Source organism: Gopherus flavomarginatus, chromosome 4 (genome assembly GCF_025201925.1).
Source record: "Gopherus flavomarginatus isolate rGopFla2 chromosome 4, rGopFla2.mat.asm, whole genome shotgun sequence".
Classification (NCBI taxonomy): Eukaryota; Metazoa; Chordata; order Testudines; family Testudinidae; genus Gopherus; species Gopherus flavomarginatus.
In genome coordinates, this window is record NC_066620.1 from 135,411,430 (window position 1) to 135,433,565 (window position 22,136).

Below are 22,136 nucleotides of genomic sequence, written 5' to 3' on the forward strand. Positions count from 1 at the left end.
TACTGATCATCGCCATCAAATAAATCTTCCGTAGTTGCAGGAATCACAACGCCCACCTCTGAATCAACAGACAAGGGGGGGTTCGTCGTTGCGCTGTTCCCCAATATTGCGTTAAGCTCGTCGTAGAACCGGCATGTTTTGGGGGCAGAGCCTGACCTGCCCTTTGCTGCTTTGGTCTTCTGATACGCCTGTCTGAGCTCTTTCACTTTCACTCGGCACTGTAACGAGTCCCTGGTATGTCCCCTCTCCCGCATGGCATTAGAAATTTTTTCAAAGGTTTTCTCATTTCGTCTGCTCGAGCGCAGTTCTGAAAGCACTGACTCTTCTCCCCATACAGCTATCAGATCGAGTAACTCCTGTGTGCTCCATGCTGGAGCTCTTTTCCTATTTTCAGGAGACTGCATTCTTCACTCTGCTGCTGAGAGCTCCACGCTGTGCAAGCAGGAAATGGAATTTCAAACTTCCCGGGGCTTTTCCTGTTTACCTGGCCAGCAGAAGAGTACCTTTACCTGTGTAGAGCGGCCACTAGAGCACTGTGGGATACGTCCCGGAGGCCATTAACTTCGATGGCCGTCCACACTATCATAAAATCGATTTTAAAAAATCGATTTTGGGGTTACTCCTCTCGTTTTGATGGAGTTCCAAAATCGATTTTAGGGACCCTTAAAATCGATTTTATGCACTCTGTAGTGTGGACGGTTACAGCTTTAAATCAATTTAGAGCTCTTAAAATCGATTTAAAGCTCTAGTCTGGACCTGGCCAAAGTTTTTAAGATAATCCTTACAGTCAACATGATTGAGTAAATATTGCTCTAACTACTGCAGCTCTATTGCATAGTTTAAAATATTTTCTAGATGCCTACTCAAGAGAACCTGATAAGCTGGCGGGAAGCAAGGCCCAAGGAAGGGCAACACTCTAGTAAACCCAAACACAATCCCCCTCTCCCTCAGCTGCTGAGAAGGGGGAGGATGCTGGGATTCTTATTGAAGCAAAAAGCATCTAATACATTTGAAGTCCTCCCTTTCTCTGACTGATAGAAAGAGAAAGTATATGTACTGTCTGACCTCTACATTACTATCTCCCTCCCAAGCCTCTTGACTGCTGTGAGAAGAGGGGTCTCTACTACTATATACCATAACTAGACTTGAAAGAATTAGATTTTTATCAGTAAAGGTCAGTAAACATCAATTTCACCATACATGCACACACCAACATACATATTTCCACTGATAATCAAAATTTAGATGGGCAAAGAAAGAAAAACACTTCTTGAGAACTTGGAGTGGATATTTGCTGGTATATTGTGACACAATGTTAACAATTTGTGTTTTAACAGTTATAAAGTTTTAACATATTGAATCTTAGCATCTACCGTCATTAAATAATTATCGCCTGACCATCCCATAATTTTGCACAACTGTAAACTTTTAAGTAAATAAAAATCTAAAAAAAAAAAAAGTTTAAATAATCATTATCCATCAAAATTATAAAATAATAAAAACCAAAACCTGCCAAGCCTAACTGTAGGCCTCAGAGCCAGGGGGGAGGGGGCACCCGGGGCTGCCGCTTCATCATGACAGGGGATGGCTAGGCAAAATCTGAGTGAGTGGTGTTGCAATCTGTCCTATGTGGTGGCAGTGCCACTCAGGTTTGGCCTGGCAGCCCCTCTATCCTGACAGGTGCGTGGACGGGACCAGGTCAAATTTGAGTGAGTGATGTTGCAAGCTGGCATATGGGGTCGCAGTACCACTCATTCAGATATGGAGGGAGTGGTTGCAGGGTCTCATGGGCTAGGCTGTTGGTGGGCAGGAGGACGGGCCTGAGAGGAGAAGTGGAAGGTCAGGTGATGATGGGGAAATCTCTGGCCCTCCAACTTTAAATGGTACTCTGCAGCCCCTCCTCAACACTACATCTCCAGCTACCATTAAAAAAAAATTATTGCCCTCTGTGAATAGCTTCAGTGCCTGCCTCTGCTGCTGCTCTCAGCTTTCCCAAACCCCAGAATAATGAAACTGAAATGTTTTGTCAGTTTCACAACTGTCCACAAGGCTCTAAGTAGCATCAGTGACCAGGCTAGTTGATTTCAATTTCACTGTCCTGCTGCTTGGGAAAGCCCACTCAGGATATGCCTGCACTAGAGCTGGAAGTGTAACTTACCCCCTCAGAGACACCATACTGCATTGATTGACTTTCTCCTCCTGATTGGAAGGCTATCTTTGCAACTGCAAGGGCTAGACACTTCACTCTTAAAAATTAAATCTTAAAGGCTGAAGAAAAAAAATCAAAACACAAACTCCCCAAAATGAAACAGAAATAAAAAACAAACAAACCACAGTCTCTCCTAAAAGAGAAGTTTCAATATTGCCAATTCAAAAACCATGAGTCAGGCCCTCAAAAGTAATGACTGGCTTAAAGGTATGATTTTTTTAAAAATAAATAAATTTAGGGGATTCTTTTAACTCGCATTCTGGTTTCTGGGCCTCTAGGGCACATTCTGTTTATTTTCATGCTTTTCTCCATAAGAATGAGGACTAGAAACTTACTTTTTTAAAAATCAAAGCTGAGATTCTCACACATGATCCCATCACTTCAGGACCTAAGTCTTTAAGAAAAACTCCAAATATCCCAAGATTCATGATAAAATAAGCAAGAGTTGACAACACTATTGTTTAAAAGTATCAAGAAATGGTGACTCTAAATCATTTTCACTATAGCCATTATGTTGTGTATTTACATGGCTAAACCAAGAATAACATTTTAGAATAACTAGGTATTAAAATGCACTGAAATCTAATACCCAAATCCACAGATGCCAGCTAGGAACAATGTGCCTTAGCAATAGGGACAGCCACCTACTAGAAAATGGACTGAGACTACCCCCACACTAAGGCCATGGCTACACTGGCGCTTACAGCGCTGCAACTTTCGCGCTCAGGGGTGTGAAAAAAACATCCCCCTGAGCGCTGCAAGATAACAGTGCTGTAAAGCCTCAGTGTAAACAGTGCCGCAGCCCTGGGAGCACAGCTCCCAGCGCTGCAAGCTACACCCGTAGAGGATGTGTAGTATGTGCAGCGCTGTGAGAGCTCTCTCCCAACGCTGGTGCTGCGACCACACTAGAAGCTTCAAAGCGCTGCCGCGGCAGCGGCTTGAAGTACAAGTGTAGCCATACCCTAAGTAGCTATGAGACAGTCATTTTCTGTCATTACTACTCAGGAGGAGAGGTGAACTCTGTGTGTGTGTAGGGGAGGTGTTGGGTCTAACCGGTAACGTAAGGGGGAAAGTCTGCATCCCATTACCAAGTCTCCCAAATCATCCAATAGCAAACCAAATATCTATAAGCGTAAAGAAAACATTTATTCTGACATTATAAAAGCATAAGAAAATCTCTCTCTTTGGTTTTAATGAAGATGGCATGCAGTTCTTACAAAACATGTATGTGCCATGATACTAATTTACATAAGCTTCCAGTGTGATCTAGTGGTTGAAGCAAGGAGGAGTACAGATTTAGGAGTGGAAAACTGTCTTAAATGGGCTATCTTGATTATCACTACAAAAGTTTTTTTTCTCCTGCTGACAACAGTTCATCTTAATTAATTAGCCTCTTAGAGTTGGTTGGGCAACTCCCACCTTTTCATGTTCTCTGTGTGTATATATATATATATATATATATATATCTATATCTATATCTATATCTATATATATATAGATAGATAGATATATATCTCCTCACTATATGTTCCGTTTTTTTGCGGATACAGACTAACACGGCTGCTATTCTGAAACCTAGATTTAGGAGTATTATTCCCGGCTCTGTCTCTGTTTTTTTTGAGCAAATCACATATTCAACTATATTAAGTAAACAATACTATGGCAAAAGGAAGCTTTTGTCAAAAAGTCATCACCCCAATCCTTCTATTAAGGTATGAAAGTTCACTATACATATCTCAGATCTCCAAGTGATCCTCCCCTAAAGTCAGAATCAGAAACCTTGACAGAACTGATACTTCTAAATTAAAAAAACAAAAACAGAACTTCTTCCTCAAAAAACAAAAACAAAACAAGCTTTCAGGCCTTCTTTATATATTGTCAAGAAGCAAAAGAAAGCACAAGCACATAGCGTGTCAGCAGCAGAACTGGTAATAGGTATGATATTTTAATTGCTTTAGAAGTTAATTTTACAATTCTCTTATGTTTCTAAAGCATTGTGACATTCCCAGAGATATGGCAATTGCAAACCGTTATTATTGCCGTAGTTGGGAGCTCAATGATAATACTCCAAATCTCTCGCTCCAATCTACCTATTCTTTACACAAAGACAATGATTTCCCACTTTAGTAAATTTAAACTTAAAGACACAAAATGAAATAACTTTCCCACCCAAGAGTTTTGTTAAATGAACAAAACTTAAGAAAAAAAATTGGTAACAATAAGAGTAATAAAAAGAGAAGTCAGATTCTTATTTATGCATTTTTAAGATGTAGTTTACAAGAAAGCGTGATGCAATTATTCTGATTTAAAAAACTACATTTACACAGCAAAATGTATTATGTTAAAGTTAAATTCTTGTTTAAGGATTGATTGTTGTACTTAAAAACTGATTTTAGGAGCCTCTATTTATCTGTCTAAATGTCGCCTGTCAAGATTTTGAAAATTATCTTAATGAACAAAACATGGGAAGAAAGTTCTTGGATGCAGGAAAAACTTTCTTTTGTTCAAATCTATCCCCATTTTGACCTTACTCTTACTCAAAGAGTAATTTAGGAAATGCTTTGGCAAATGAGGACCAGAAAGAATGTCTTAGGGTATGTCTTGGACCGTGACACATAGTACATCTGTTTTAACGAGATAATTGAAAGAGCACTCCAGTTTATAAAATAATAATTCAGTTACCAAGTGAATAGAATAAGAAAGTAAAGATCAATTATTTTTCATAACAAGAGACTGGACATTGGAAATCCAAAGTAGTCCTTTCATTGTGATTTTTACATTGCAACTGAAGATACAAAGTGATAGATTACACATGTTCCAATTATGTTGTACATTTGTGCAGTGTGCAAAGGGGGAAGGATAAGGCACTATGCACTGCTATGGAGGACTGATGAGCAAAATAAATCAAAAGCTGTGTGCTGTTATCCTATCAGTTCTAAGGGTGCAGAGCAATATTGTGCACATACTGAGCTACATGGTTCTGTAGCAAGGCAAAATGCAGCTATGATCACACCAAAAGAGAGCAAAGCCTGTTGCCAAAATCCTAAAACTCATTCAAATAAATTGCGCAAGTGCAACGGGTACAAGAAATGCATAGTGTAAAGCAGTCTCTGACTCTGCAGAGGTCAGTGCACAATCATAGCAACAGGGGCTGTGAAAAAGCAATTAATGCTGCAAATGGCAAATTCACAGGATTACACTCAGCATGAAAGAGAAAGGGCATGAATATGCCCTCCACGAAGAAGGGGAAAAGGTGCTTGATATCATTATGAGGAAGAGTGTGCAGCAGCATGAGCAATGGCACTGTTGAAATGTTGACATGCTGGTGTAATTGATTGACATGATGACACATAGAGGCAATACAGCAGGATAAAGGGATGGCCATGGGTCATACCAGATAACCTAGTATATATCATCATCCTTTGTGAGTACTCCCATAACTCCTTGCAGAGCGTCCATAGTGGCCCATTGGCAGCAAGTCTCTTAACACTATCTGGACTTTGCTTGGGGCACGGAATGTCAGTTGTTTATTAATCCAAGGCTGATAATCATACACACTGTCACATGTATTACCCAGTCGCCTGCCTGAGCCAATTTTAGAGCCATTTGGTAAAGAGTAGCATTTCCACATATGGGAACACTTTCCTGTACTGGGCTTTTTTCTATAGTTTGTTCACAGCATTACATATAACTGGACATTTGCAAATCCTAGTCCCAGATAATTTTTGGTGCTCTTATTCACTGAGGATAAAAATTCAACCCTGTGCATCAGGCCAGCACAAAGGCTATTCAGTACTTAAGCCAAAATTAGATGGCATCGGCCTTGCGGTGGTTCCTCTGTACCAGGAGTGAACTTCACCTTCAGTGTACACTTTTTTAGAGCTACTTGGAAGGATGGAGTCCAGAGTGAAACCTGCCTTAAGCAGCCAGCCATGGATCAGTAAATATGGGGTGGTTTTTAGTCAAAGGTTAAAAAACTCTATTGGAAGCCTTGGGAATACTTCAAAGAGGTCACTTAGAATAAGGGTTGATTTCTTGAAGTGGATCTGTAGCACAGGTGTCACTGGACATATTTTAAGCTTTTCTCACTCTTCTCAATTTTTTTTTAAATAAATATGAAGCTTTCCTACACTCATTCCATATCTCCATCTTTAATGCTAAAGTCCTAAACCCTAGGACACCTTCCTCTTACACAGATATGCAATAAATGCATGGTAACATCATAAAAATGCTAAATAAAATTGTGACCTTTCACCTTCCCATCTTTTGCATTGTTCTTATTGTTCTCTAGGATCTACGTTAGCTATCAACAGTAATACTAAGCATCTCTGACCAACTACAGCTCACCAACTCAAAGCTGAGCTCCCACTAGAGAACAGCAGAAAAATGGAAAGTGAAAGAGAAATATTTAATGCTTCTATGAATCAGCCATAATAATCAAACATGGAGTAAAGAAATGGTATTTTTATGAAGTAGAAGAGATGAGGTTTTTAGATGGTGTGGGAGGTAGACAAGATGGGAAGGGGACAGAGGGAAATTTTTATTAATGCAGAAATCCATTTGTCATACAAATGGAGATAGGATTGGCAGTGATCTGGGAGTGTGGAAAAAAGAGGAAGTACAGGAAGTTGCAGTGATGTCATCAGTCTAGTCAGCAGAACACTTCTTTATTAAGTAGACTAGTAATTTTGTTGAGCAATATGTAGCTCTGTATTATGACTGTCTGAGAAACTACTCATATTGTAATTACATATACATTTCAAAGTATTTTTCAGGATAAAGAGATGAGAAAGTCTATAGTGAACTGCATTACAACACCATAGCTTTGATTGTAATAGCCAGATATTTTATACAGCACTGGTAGCCAAACTTCTTAACATGTTGGCTGCATACTGCCAGAGTCAGGACCCCTGACTGTTTGCTGCCCCGCCCTGCTTGAGGGCCGGGGCTCATAGACTTTACTGCTTTGTCCTGACTACAGGCTAGAGCCCTTTACTGTTTGGTGCCCTGCCCTGTCCAAGGTTCCTGACTGCTCTAGCAGGCCAGGTGGTGGAAGCCCAAGTGCTTATTTCCCCTGAAATGTGCCCACTTTGTAGCAAGGGGTCATGGTCTTCTGCCCAGACGGATGGAGGGACAGCCACAACCACCCTACACTCCTGTATTTATAGAACCTCTTCTTATTGCCTTTTATATCCCTTGCTAGATGTAACTCATTTATGCCTTAGCCTTTCTGATTTTGTTCCTACATGCCTGTGCTCTTCTTTTGTACTCAATTTGTTCATGTGTCCACTTTTGTGGAATTCTTTTTTGATTTTCAGATCATTAAAGAGCTCCTAATGGAACCATATTGACCTTTTACTTTTCTTCCTAGCTTTTGTTTCTATTGGGATAATTTGCTGTAACATGCTTCAGTGCTAAGGATCCTAGAAAAACCCTTAAGACGATTGTAAGAACTGACTGAGCAAATTAAATATTTTACTTCATGTTTACATAAAGAGCACTAGTGTGTTAGAATCCTAGGCCAAGTGTATTTTTATGTGAAGTATTACACGTACCATATGCCTCCTTGAAGAGATAAACCAGAAGGTTCACACCTTTGGGTAGAGTTCTGGAGCAGGTGTATTTAAGCTACCAGGAAAGTCTGGGGAAGCAGTACTGGTCTCAGCAGTGGGACATTTGGTGCAAAGTGTCTAAGTTCTCAGGACAGGGTGCTAGACAGAGGGTCTGCACTCTGAGAGTGTGCCTGTGTTCAGACTCCAGAGGCTTAAAATGCCCGAGGATTCGACAGCTGTGTCCCCTCACAGCAGCCTGGTCGGTGAATGATCAAGAGGGGGTGCTCAGCTGGACCAGTGAGGGCTGTATGGGTGTTGCAACTGAAAAGACTAATCGAGTCTGGGGAAGAGCATGTGAAGGCTTTGAGTACTGTTTTATGGAAACAACCACACTCAGAAGGTGAGCAGTATTGTGAAAACACCAGATGTAGTGGTCTATTGGAGGTGAGATGTAAAATGAGGCTGTGGCAAGACCTGAGCCCATACTGGGTAATCTCATTTGCAGAGACCCATTGCGAATGACTAACTAACAAGTACATTAATTAACCCAATTACATTAAGGCAAAATATTGAATCACAAAATACATTACAGGTATTTATAATACAAAAGCTGGTGATACTGGATGTTAAGCCAATGGAATCTTGGCCAATTCTGTTCAGGTCCCTGACATGCAATAGGACCCTGGGCAGCTTTTTCCTTTACCTTTTTGGGAATTGCAGGAACAAACCCCTCATCCTGCTTTAACTCTGACACTCAGCATATGGCTAACATGGACACAAAGGAGGAACCAGACAGCTCCAAAAGCTGTGTGGCATGCAGATTAAAAAGAACAACAAAATCATTTAGGAGTGCTTTACCTTCTCTATCAGGTGGGGCTGGGGGCGTAAAGGTTGTCGAGGCTCACAGTGGACTTTGATAAAGACAGCCACAGCGTTACTCTAATCTCTCCCCACTCCCCGTCTCAGCAACAAAACTGTTCACCCCCTTTTCCAGATAATTGATGAAGATGTTGAACAGGTCACAATACAGACCCTGCTATTTACCTGTCTCCACTGTGAAAACTGACCATTTATTCTTATCCTTTGTTTCCTATCTTTTAACCAGTTATTGATCTACAAGAGAATCTTCCCTCTTATCCCATGACTGCTTAGTTTACTTAAGAACCTTTGGTGAGGGACCGTGTCAGAAGCTTCCTGAAAGTCCACATACACTGTATCTACTGGATCACCCTTTGTTCACACGCTTGTTGATATCCTCAAAGAACTTTAATAGATGGATGAGGCATGATTTCCCTTTACAAAAGCCATGTTGACTCTTCCCCAACATACTGTGTTCCTTTATGTGTCTAATAATTCTGTTCTTTACTATAGTTTCAATCAATTTGCCTGGTACTGAATTTAGGCTTATACTCTTGGGGGAATTCTGCACCACTGCACAAATGCAGAATTAACGTCCCCCGCAACATCTACTCTTTCCTTGCTGAATAACTGATTAATGCGCCCCTCCGGGCACTGGTCCCAAGCAGGCGCATCTGGTTCGGACATCAGGAGTAGCCAGGGGAGACCTAAATCACCGCCTCAGGGGTGGGGCTGGGCATGCATGTGAGACTCTATTCCTCTCCCTTGCTATCGCAGTGCTCCAGGAGCTGGGGAGGGGCAGGGCTGGGACCACCTGAGCTGGTGGATCCTACCATGCACCAGGCTGCAGCTGCTAGTCCAGGCTGGCCTGCTGCTGGTGAGAGGGAAGGGGCATGATGGGACTTCTTCCCTTGCATGGAGCAGCCAGGGCTGGGTCAGACTCACCCACAGGAGCCTCCACTGGCTGCAGGAAGCTCTGTATTCTCCTGTTTCCTGCCCCCATCACTCCTAGCCTGGGGGGTGGGGGGAGAAGGAGGTGTGTCACTGTATGGAGAGCTGGCCCCCCTGTCTCCCCAAACTTCATGCACCCCGACCCCCACCCCACCAAGCCCCACTCCCCCAGCACCCAACCCCCTCACTGAGCCCCAGAATATCCCGCTGAGCTCCAAACTGTCCTTACCTGGAGTCCCCCCAGAGTCCCAGATTCTCCGCCCCCCACCAAGGTGCCCGCACCCAGGTTGCCCCACACAGAATCCTCTGACCCCACACCTGGATCACCCCACACTAAGCCCTTCCACACTTGGGTTCTGCTGCGTTTAGCCAGCTTGCCCTGTATCTGCATTGAGGGCAAGGCTGGGCATGCATGTGAGACGCTGCAGGGTGGGAGGGTCCCAGAGCTCCAGCTCTAGTCCGAGCCCAGAAGTCTGCACAGCAATGAAACAGCCATGCAGTCAAATTGCACAAGCTAGCTGCGGTTTTTTCTTTGCTGCGTAGACCCTTAAAGTCTTCTGTGCTTGACATACATGGAAATATTAGTATTGTCATCTGCTATGTGGAGCCATATAGATGTACTAATATGACTAGTAAGGAAACTATTTGTCCAATAACATTTCCTGAATCTTTTGTCTGTATTGTTACAGATGCATTTGCTGACAGGTATTTTGAAAAAAATTATCAAAATAATTGAAAATGGCATGATTATATTATGTTGTTTTGACAAATAAAATACGCAGAATTCTGTACACTATTTTAAATTTCTGCAAAATTTTTAGTTTTTGATGCAGAATTCCCACCAGGAGTAGGCTAGCAGCCTATAATTGCAAGGATCACCTCTGGAGCTTTTTTAAACTTGGCATTATCTTAGCTATCTGCCAATCATCTGGAATAGAGGCTGATTTAAGTGATACGTTACATATCACAGCTAGTAGTTGTGCAATTTCATATCTGAATTCATTCAGAACTCTTGGGTGAATACCATGTGGTTCTGGTGACTTATTACTGTTTAATGTATCAATTTGTTTCAAAACCTCCTGTGGGTTACATCACTACAGATCTACCAGGTGTGGTACTCAGTTCCCTCTAGTGGCACTGAGACTAGTTAGAAATTAATGGGTCTGCTCTACAGTCTGAGCTAAGGGCCATGTAGCTTTTAGCTCATGCAGTAAAGGCTCATGCACTAAGCTTCAGGTTCAATCCTGCCCGCCGGTGACCAGGTCTGTCGATGTTGCATTGACACCTCAATCTGGGACAGCTCCTCAGATTTGTCACCTAAAAAGAATGGCTTGGAATCTCCCTTACATCTTCTGCAGTGAAGACCAATGCAAATAATTCATTTTGCTTCTCGGCAACTGCCTTATCTTTGAGTGCTCCTTTAGGCACCTGGATCATCCAGTGTTCACTACAGTTGACGATATTTACTCTTGAATACACTTCTGGTCAGAGGCTGCTTCAAAAGAGCCTCTGCCCCACCCTGTGAATCTGGTTTTGTCTATCACAGTTTCAGAACCTGTCTCATTTAGTTGTGGTATTGAAAGTTCCCCATAGCTTAAAGCACTACTGCAAGATGTACTGTTGAGGTGCTTTGGGTTCCTCCACGCTTTGGCTTTTGATGTTTCTTGACAAAAAAGTCTCTCATGAGGAGACTAACAAGTGCCCAGGTGTGGTTAGATTGGTTGTCTTCCTGTATATTTCTCTGAGTAAGGCAGAAATCAAACTGAGGAAGCAGAGGAGGGAACCTAACATGACAGGAAAATCCTAAACACTGAATGACATCTCATCCTGAGAGAGAAAGTGAGGAAGAACAACTCAGGAGATACATCGTTGCAGATTCAGCCTTAGTAGTAACATATCACAAATGTAGTAATGTGACATTTTATTCTAATAAGAATCTGACATTGATCAGAATGGACTAGCTTATGCAGCCGCACCCAGCTCAAGCGCTAATTGTAGTCCGCCCAATTACCTTAGTTAAATATTCATCAGCTTGATATTGAGCCTTTGAGTTAAAGGCAGTGGTTCTCTTTACATGGAAAGTAGGTGTGGGAACTTTCTTATCTAGACAGAGAAGCCACAGAGAGTTCTGAACAGATATCTGATCATGTGTCTGAGGGCTTGTTTACACTTGAAATGCTACAGCTGTAGTGCTGAAGTTGCACTGCTGTAGGGCTTCAGTGTAGACAATGCCTACAACAACAGCTATACCAGCCTAAGTAGACCAGTCTTAGGTGGCACTTACCTAAGGGGATGGTGGTTAAGACATTGAGGCTGATGTGATCAAGTACCAGGGTGACCAGGTGTCCGGATTTCAACCGGAGCACCCAGTCGAAAAGGGATCCTGGTGCCTCTGGTCAGCAATGCTGACCAGGCTGTTGACTGTCCAATTGGCATTGCTGCGCAGCTCTGCATGGTTCCCGGTAAGCAGCCATCATGTCCCCGTAAGCCGGGATGGGGAACCTAGGGCATGTGGGCCGGATCCAGCCCTGTGATAAATTTCATCTGGCCAGCAGCACTCCCGGCGGGGAGCCACAAGCCACAAGCACCAGCTCATCCTGCTGCAGGGGGAAGTCCCGCACCTCCACACCCCCACTCCCTACAGGAATGGAGCCAAAATCACCAGCTTGCCCCACTGCAGGGGGAAGCCCTGAGCCTCCGCATCCCTCAGGCAGGTGAGTGGCTTGCAACTGATTTTTTTTTCTGTGCGTCAATGGCTCGTGACAGAAAAAATGTTCCCCAACCCAGAGACCACATCCCCAGCCAGAGCCCTCACTTTCCCCCCACATGACCCAACCCCCTGCTCCAGCCCTGATCCCCCTCCTGCCCTTTGAACCCCTCAGTCCCAGCCCAGAGCACCCTCCTGCACCCCAAACCCCTCAGCCCCACCCCAGAGTCTGCACCCTCATCTAGAGCCCCCACATCCCTACCCCAGCCCAGAGCTCCCTCCAGCACTCCAAACCACTCAGTCCCAGCCTGGAGCACCCTCCTTCACCACAAGCCCCTTATCCCCAGCCCCACATCAGAGCTTATACCCCCAGCCAGAGCCCACACTCCAACCTCCTGCCCTAGTCCAGAGCCACTTCTTGCACCCTGAACCCCACATTTCTGGCCCCACCCTGGAACCTGCACACCCAGCCCAGAGTCCATACCTCCTCCCACACGCCAAAGCTCTGCCTCAGCCCAGAGCCTCCTTCCATACTCCAAAACCCTCAGCTGCATGCCCCCAGCCCAAAGCCCCTTCCTGCACCCCAAACCCGTCATCCCTGGCCCTACCCCAGAACCCACACCTCCAGCTGGAGACCTCACCCCCTCTCACATCCCAACCCCCTGCCTCAGCCTGGAGTCCCCTCCAGCACACTGAATCCCTCGTTTCTGGCCCCACCCCCAGCCAAAGTCCTCATCCCTCTCCTACAACCCAGTGCCCTGAGCCAGCCTGGTGAAAATGAGCGAGGGAGGATAGGGAGAGTGAGTGATGGGGGAGGCAGAATGGAGGGCGCAGGAGCAGGGCCTCTGAGAAGGAGCAAGGCATAGGTGGGGCCTCAGAGGAGGGGCAGGGCAAGGGCGGTGAGTTTTGTGTGAGTAGAAAGTTGGCAAACCTACCAGGTGTTTGGAAAGTAAGGGCTGGTCTACACTACGGGGGAAAATCGATCTCAGATACACAACTTCAGCTACGTGAATAACATAGCTGAAGTCAAAGTATCTAAGATCGAATTACTCACCGTCCTCATGGCACGGGATCGATGTCCGCGGCTCCCCATGTTGACTTCGCAACTCCGTGGGGGTTGGTGGAGTTCCGTAATCGATATAAGCGCATTCAGCGATCGATATATCGCGTCTAGATGAGACGCGATGTATCGATCCCCGAGCAATTGATTGCTACTCGCCGATATGGCGGGTAGTGAAGACGCAGCCCAAGATACAGGGAGGCAGGAAGAGAGTGGCTACTCCTAACAAAGTAGCTTAGAACTAGGTGTTTTAGCTGGAGTTGTTAAGGTGCGATTGCCTCACTTCATGGTTTTTGCAACCTTTGTTCAAAGTGAACAGCAGGAACTGTGTGCATATTGTGAAAAGCTAAGAAAGAACTCCCTGAATGTTCAATTTATTCATTTCATTCTCAGTGAAGTAAAACCCCACGTAGGTCTAGATGGATCAAAAAATAAATATTTGTTTTCAGTCAAGTTAAGCTAAGTCAATTGAAACTCCTCTCTTAATATCAATCTACACGCAGTTTAACATGATGTGACCTGGCCATTATAACACGTAGGTTCCCTGCTACTCTAGGATGCAGCTCCCTAATTATACTTGGTCACCATTTTGTCATTGCTGGGCTAATCTGACTGAAAAAATACTTGTTTTTGTACATGACATGGCCATAGAGGGGATTTATTCATTAGGAGTGAGATGAGTGAATCAAACATTCAGAGAGTTCTTTCCTAGTTTATTTCATTCACAATGAAGTACACAGTTCCTGTTAACGTTAAAAAAAAAAAAAGATAGCAAAACAGTAAATGTCATCTAGAATAGGCTACAAGATGATCAGCTCAGGCAATCTTAAAGGTTTGTCTACATGAGCACTGGGTATCCAATCAGGCAAGTTCAACTGAGTAAGCTTAACTCAAATACAGAACAGCTTTTTCCAGCATGTATGATCTAGGGTCTAAAAAACTCAGATTCTACTTCAAATGCTTGTGAGCTGGGACAAATTCTGCCCTCACTTGATCTGTGCAATCTCACTGAAATCAAATAGCTCCTCCTGTGCAAGTCCACTGAGAAAAACAGGGTTTCACAGGGGTACCAAAGGGCAGAACTTGTTCTGAAGAATCTTTATTACTGAGGATGCATGGAAAGGAAAAAGCCTAGCTTCACTTGCAGACTCCTGTAGGAGTTTGTAGGAGTGACAGTTAGAAATGAATGTTACTACTTATCGAAATTTGTTATTCAGTAGGATTTTCCTCATCCACACACTACTATTTGCACAAAAATGGCAAAAGGCCAACAGCCCTATATCTAAGCAAAGATTAGTGTTATTCTGAAGTGTCATTCTGAAGTCTCTAAAACATCATTAATTTTATAAAATACTTATTAATACATAATATAATAAACCTAAAGTAGAACCAACAAACTGAATGAAAAAAAAGACATTCTATGATGCATTATTCTTGAAGTGGTTATTGCTAGTTTGCACATTAATTTTCAATGGATCGCCTAGTTACTCACATGAATTAGTAGAGGTCTACTCTGTATTCTATATAATGCATTTTCAGACCCCGTAACTCTTGCCTTTTGCTTGTACAGAATTTCACAACTGACACTTTCATCGGTACAAATTGGCAGCATGAAAAGAACAAATATCAGATTTTATAATGAATTATTCTTTTTATTTATGAACTAGCTGACAAATTATTCAAATAACCTTCACTTTGAATCAAGAAAATAATTTCCCTGAAAAAAGAGAAGTATTTCCTGGAGTGCTTTGTGTATTAAAATTTATTCTAATCCCTATTAAGTTGCTGACTTGAATTCCAATTTATTATGTATTACTGTTTGTTGGTTTTGATAAAGTCTTTGGCTTTGCCAACAACCATGGCAAAAACCAAAGGTGGGAGGTGAGCTTAATGGGTAAAGATATCTCTGTCACTCTGTTCTCAGGGTTTAACTGGTGCCCAAAAAACAATAGTATGATATTGACTAACGAACTTGTTCTTTGCCACTTGCCTGCTTGGCTCCTTTTCCATGTACCAGGACAAGTGAGATCTTTGTTCTAGGAATCAGGGAGGCTGGTGTAGTTACTTTATATGCAATCAATCACTTGCTCAATTGTTTTGAGATTTTTTTTTAAAAGGACAATCACTGACAAACTTATATCAGCATCGTGGTTAACAACTCAGTGTAGAATAGAAAAATTCTGGTTATGGTTCCCATAGCTTATATTAATATGATTCTAATATCTCACTAATTTTCCTCTTGTGTGACTCCATTAATTTAAATGGTATTATTCCTGATTTACATTAATGTAACTGAAATCTGAATCAAACACCCACTCCTTATGTATATAAATCACATTTGAAGACCAACCTCAATAATACAAAACTGTTACATACATACATTCATGGGAGTTAACTGATTCCTGCCAAAAAAAATAAAATTCAATTTCTTAACTTTTGTAATTTAAATTACAATCATAACTTTGCTCTACCATGTCTCCATTTTGTTATATAACAATTAAAAGATAAGATTATTGGACCTCCTTTGTAACTTTTTAGGGTATTTCAGTTGCAAGGTCTTTTTTGTTTTTGTTAAATACAGAATTGGGTTCCATGTGAAGAATGAAATCCCAACGTTTTAACTGATATCCAGCCAGGCATTAACAACTGACTTGGCAGTTTTCATATCTAGGTACAGCAGTGTTCCAAAAAGAGAACAAAATATCAAAACTTGTAAATAGTAAACAAATGCTTATTAAATAGTAAAACTTTATCACTCTTTCATCCTGCAAGACAGTAATCTGATATTTAATTTCACAGTAGCTGTTTTCTATGAAGTCAGTACACTAAAATTTCTAAAAGACAGTGATGCCACAAGTAGGGACATTCTTTTCTACTCCAAAATTAAGTCTCAAGCTGGCTTATAGAGCAATATTGATTTTATCCCCTGATGATAAGGCATGGTTTTGCTGTTTCAAAATGGTGCCGGGCAGAATTCTGTATTTTATCTGTATGTTTCCACAGAAACATATATAGAAATAACCTGTTGAAGACAACATGGGATATGTTGGGTTTTCCATCATTTGCAGTGTAAGTCATAACTGGATGTAAATAATATCCTACAACTCAAACACAAGTTATAGGCCTCATGGAGAAATTACTGGGTAAATTCTTATGGCCTAGTGTTACGCCAGTGGTCAGACTAGATCAGGGGTGGCCAACCTGTGGCTCCAGAGCCACATGCGACTCTTCAGAAGTTAATATGCAGCTACCTGTATAGACACCGACTCCAGGGCTGGAGCTACAGGCGCCAACTTTCCAATGTGCCGGGGGATGCTCACTGCTCAACCCCTGGCTCTGCCACAGGCCCTGCCCGCACTCCACCCCTTCCTGTCCCCTCCCCGAGCCTGCAGTACCCTTGCTTCTCCCCCGCTCTTTCCCAGAGCCTCCTGTACGCCACGAAACAGCTGATCAGGACGTGCGGGGAGGGAGGGGGAGGTGCTGATCGGTGAGGCTGCCGGTGGGTGGGAGGCACTGGGAGTAGGGGGAGGAAGGAGCTGATGGGGGGCTGCTGATGTATTACTGTGGCTCTTTGGCAATGTACATTGGTAAATTCTGGCTCCTTCTCAGACTCAGGTTGGCCACCCCTGGACTAGATCATCAAAATAGCTGTTTCTGGCCTTTAAAAACACACTATGAGCCTTAGATATATATTAGTACTACAACTAAGAAAATTCAATTTTCTTCAACTAATAGTCTGCTGTTTACTTCTGTTTATGGGAAAGTTAATTTCTCTGCTGAGCCAGATAGTTTTAAAATAAGTTATGACAAGAAATGCATTACACAACCTTGACTTGTAAGCTAATAGCTGAAACATAGTTCTCACACTAGACAGAAATAATTAGCATCTTTCTTTCCACCAGTTTGCTGGCATGCAACTATACTTATGACAAATAGATGAGTAACACTACTGGATAAAATGAACATGAGAAAAGCAAATGCATTCCCTACTTTCCTCCCCTGGAAAAACTTTACCTTTTAGCAGGAAACAGAGCATGCTAGTTAGTTAATGCATTAGTGTAGCTGAGTGTCACTTTATTGTACCTATGTTATTTGTTGGCTTATACATATTTCATGAAAATACAATCTAAAAGGGAAAAAAGTTATATGGTCTACGTGTCTCTGTGAAAGATCTCCTCAAGCCATTTCACACACAACCCCAGCAGAATTTTTTCCCAGTTATTACAATGTATAATGCTCATTTGCTAACTTGCAAGAGTTCATGAACAAGTTTTTTTTTTACAATAAAGTTAAGAATACATTAAATGTTATATTCCTTTTTCTCCAAAAATTGTCATCTCCTCTAATTAAATGTTTTTGATTCCCTCTTACCTTTCTTGACATTGTTGGTAATGAGGTGATAGATATTGAAATTGCTGTGGGAGTTTGGGGGTCTGGACATGGTATTGAAGACAACTGGTTTTCTTGAGCAACATAGTGTCCATCTGGTATGTCAGAGTATCTGAAAGGAGAGAAAACATTGGGTATTTAATAAATGCTAATAAAATGAAGTCCAGGATATGCTGCCACTGCTAAATTTTTAGGCCTGGTCTACATCTAAAATGTAGGTTGACTTATCTAGGTCACCTCAGGGTGTGAAAACTACATGTCTCGGGTGTGAATTTAACTCAGCCTAAGCCCCCCATGTAGACACTGCTAGGTCGATGGAAGAATTCTGTCCACTTAGCTTCCACCTCTTGAAAGGGTAGATTTACGACAGAAAAATCCCTTCTGTAGCTATAGCAAGTTTCTACACTACAGCAATATAACCTCAGCTCTGCCACTGTAGTGCTTGTAGTGTAGACATACCTTTATATATATACCTCCTTATGCAGCCCCCTAAAGTAATTTTTGTCCCTATTAGTGCTTACAGCCCTCAGATATTTGTAGATTTCATGCCGGTTTTTAGCCAAGACAGCCATTTTTATTTAAGTCTTCTAATGTTTTCTCAAAAGCAGTCCCATCAGCCCCCATCCCCCTTTTTTTCTCTCGTTGCTCTTCTTTGAATTTCTTCTAATTCATCAGTGTCTTTCTGGTAATGAGATGCTACAGCTGAATGCACTATTCAGTGGGGGGCACTCATACCTGAGAAGAAATATTATCCCCTTGTCCTGTGATGCAACCTCTGTGTACACAGCCCAACACTGCACAGGGCTTTTTGGGTCCATCATGCACTGCACATTCTGCTCACTTCACTCCTACAAGTAGTCTCCCCAAAAAGTGGGACTATTAACAGGAAGAGAGTTTGGCCCTAGATGAGCATGATGGTATGTCATTTGTGCACATGATCACAAAGTAAAACTAAGAACTCAGCAAAGTAAGTGACTCAGTTTTGAACACGACAGAATATAAAACACAACAGGCCCAATTTTGCCCACACTTATACTCATACCACTGTCTTGATTTCAAAATTCTGAACCAAGAGGACTTACAAAAATTTCATTTCACAGTGGCCCACTAATGGAGAAATAAGACATTTAAAAAAATTGAAATCCTTGGTTAGATACATTATAAAAATAAATGATTCCTGTAATATGAGATGCTTTTGTGCATCCTTGGAACCTGAATAGTGAGGCAGTGCAGGACACCCTCTTATCCCCCTCTGCGGGCAGAAGGGAAAGAGTTTTGCAGAGTGGTTATGTCCCCTTCCTGAGCAGGGCAAGAAGGGACGGAACCAGCACAGTTGCACTGGGTAACGTGCTGTGTCTGTACCTGGCAGAGTTTACTTCTTCCTTCTCCTCTCCCTCCCCCAGAGCAGTAGAGGAACTGAGAGGGAGACTGTGATACTCTTGAGTCACAGTCTTCTGCCCAGGTTGCTCTTGGAGCAGTGGAACAATGTCTCTTACTTTGGGCTCACAGCAAAGTCACACCTTAGCCCTTGGCTGCCATGAAAAAGATGGAGAAAAGCTGAAAAAGATGGAGAAAAGTTCTTCTCTCTTGCCACAGAGGGCAGGACAAGAGGCAATGGGTTCAAACTACAGCATAGCAGATTTAGATTAAATCTCAGGGGAAAAATTCCTAACTGTAAGAACAGTAGGACAATGGAACAGACTGCCTTGGGAGGTCATGGAAGCTCCTTCACTGGAGGTTTTCAAAAGGAGGCTGGATCACCATCTGTCTTGGATTGTTTAGACACAACAAATCTTGCTTTAATCTTGTCAATGGGTTAGACTAGATGATACTTGCGGTCCCTTCAAACCCTGACATTCTATGATTTTAACATGCCTGCAGTCCACAGCATTTAATTGCTTCAGATTAGCTCCACTACTATATGAGAGAATCCAGAAGTTGATCATGGGCAACTGCTCATCTGGGTGAATGTCTTCTCATGTTAGGTAGTGGAAGGTTCTGTTATATCCCACTTTTGTTTACTGTGTATATGAGGCCTCTGGTAGGGCTAGTCAAGATATATGGTGCAAGATGTCTTCAGTATACTGGTGCCACTCTGCTTCATGTCCAACTGAACTTACTAATGCAGTGGAACAGATGACCCATTGTCTGCAGGAGATCAGGGTCTAGATGAAGGTTAATTGGCTGAGGCTCAATTCAGCTAAGAAGGAGTTAATGTTGGTAGGCAGAGGGAAGCAACCGGAAGAATTGGCAAGTACTATATATTACTCCTGGGAGAATTCTGCACCAAAAAATTAAAAATTCCATGCACAAAATTTTAAAATTCTGCATATTTTAATTGTCAAAATAATGTAATATAATCATGCTGGTTTCAATTATTTAGGTCATTTATTTATACTACAATACAATGGAGGAGAATGGGAGTGAGGAGCATTGGAGGAAATCCCCAACCCCCTTGCCTAATAGTAACGTAGCTAGGTTTGACCCTTTATTTTTAGTTATTAGTCAACCAATATATGCAGCTATATGCTCAGCGTTACATTACAGGCAACTGAAGAACAAGTGAGGGCTGGGGAATCAAACTCACAATTTATATTGGTTACTGACCATCACCAGAAAGGTCAATAGTAAACAGTTCATAAAGCACATTTTTTGAGTCAAAAAATTTAGACGAGTTCTAATCACTAAAGCACCATAAGCATTTATAAGGTCATACTGTCCTTCACAGCAGTCTGGCAACATAAAGGAGGTTTAAAACTTTTACACCTGTTTTATACTCCTGGGGGAATTCAATAAGAACAATGGGAACAATTGACTGTTACATTCTGCTGTGCCTGAGGGGACAGAGCCTGCCCTACGCCTACCTCCTCAGAAACACCCCGACACCCTGCCCCTTCATGCCGAGTGTACTGCAATAGCAAGCGAGAGGGACAGAGTGTCTTTCTCTCACATGTATGACAGCCTAGTCCCCCCACTCCTCCCGCAGTGATTTATGTCTCTACCGGCTGCTTGGGGTGCCTAAACCAACCTGCCTGCACTGCCAGGGACGGGCGTGTGACCACTCTTGCGGCTTCCTTTTGCTTCCCTGTCAGAAGTCATTTTTCTGTGGGAAAGCAAACTAATCTGTGGAGGGACATGAATTCTGCACACATGCAGTGATGCAGAATTCCCCCAGGAGAAGTATGTGCTTCATTTGTGATTCAGGTTTGAAGTTTAGGGCCTTGATTAGGACTGAGGCTGCTATTAGAGCCTAAGCAGCTCTAGCCAAAAAGCTGTTTCATCACTTATTGATGAGGCAATTGCGTTTATTTCAGATGCTTTCATCTCAAATAAATACCTGGGGATGGATCTTTAAGCCACACAAATACTGGAGTTGGTGGAAAATATGGCAGAATGCTTACTGAATGGAGCTTCACACCAGGAGTAAACAATGTCGGATAATCAGAAGCTACACTTTTGAGTTTCTGAGTGAACACAAGGTGATGGTTTAAACTTTTAAATCCCTGAGTGATTTAAAGACCAGGTTACATGAGAGATGGTCTCTCCCCACATGATACACAGCCACAGTTTAGCTCCTCAGAAATAGCCAAGCTACCTTCCTTTCTTATAAACAGGAGGGAAACAGCTAGCAGGATATTCTCCCAGAAATCTCCTCAATTCTGGAATACACTTTCTGTCCTGGTCTTTCAAAATCCCAAATGGCTGGGAGAAAAAAGACAGGATTTGCAACATGTCATGAAGGTTACCAAATCCTCACAGATGTTTGCAAGGTCCATCTATTGTCTCAGCCACCCAGGGTGGAGGTTTATTAATCAGGAGGAATGGAGGGCAAGGTGTTTATAGAAGGGTGAGGAGTTTATTACTTGCTATTACATGTCTGAATATAAGATTATAAAGTTAATTATACTAAAGGTGCCCAGAGCATGGGATGGGTGCTTATCTGAGCCAGGTTACTGAGACGGAGACATCTTGTTACATAATTAATCAAAATTATTATAAAATAATAATCCAATCAATCTTACAGCAGTGGAGCTGGAGCAGAGGCAGAACAGCAAGAAAGGGCTTGGCAGTTAAACCCCAGTAGGTTTACAACCCCTGACAGCAACAACTCAAAAGAAGAGCTCTTTATCTTCCCTTTGCCATGCTGTAGCATGGCTCTGCTGCAAAACAAGAAGAAGCACTCTGTAAAAGGCTTTGAGAGGAGATGCGAGAAGCTTTACAGAGGCAGAAGATTCTGTTTGCTAATAAATTACTACTGAACAACAGAAGAGCTGACGACAGATACAGCGATCACAAGCCATTATATATAAATTGTAATAAGAGGTGTATGTCAATATCCTTTAGCCTAGCAGTTCCAACCTTCTCATAATGACTTTTTTGTTTTGTAAATGTTTAAAAAGAATAAAAGTA

The 22,136-nt window shown here is 42.3% G+C and overlaps 1 protein-coding gene across 4 annotated transcripts in view; it reads right to left on the reverse strand.

Annotated features, from left to right (window-relative positions):
• The window catches only part of CRYBG1 (crystallin beta-gamma domain containing 1), a 165,569-nt gene that overhangs the window by 73,146 nt on the left and 70,287 nt on the right, over window positions 1-22,136 (reverse strand). For all 4 annotated transcript variants that reach the window (XM_050951344.1, XM_050951346.1, XM_050951348.1 and 1 more), the window contains one exon: window positions 17,709-17,838. In XM_050951344.1, the coding sequence (XP_050807301.1) occupies window positions 17,709-17,838 (130 nt within the window). The remainder of the gene's footprint in view (window positions 1-17,708; window positions 17,839-22,136) is intronic.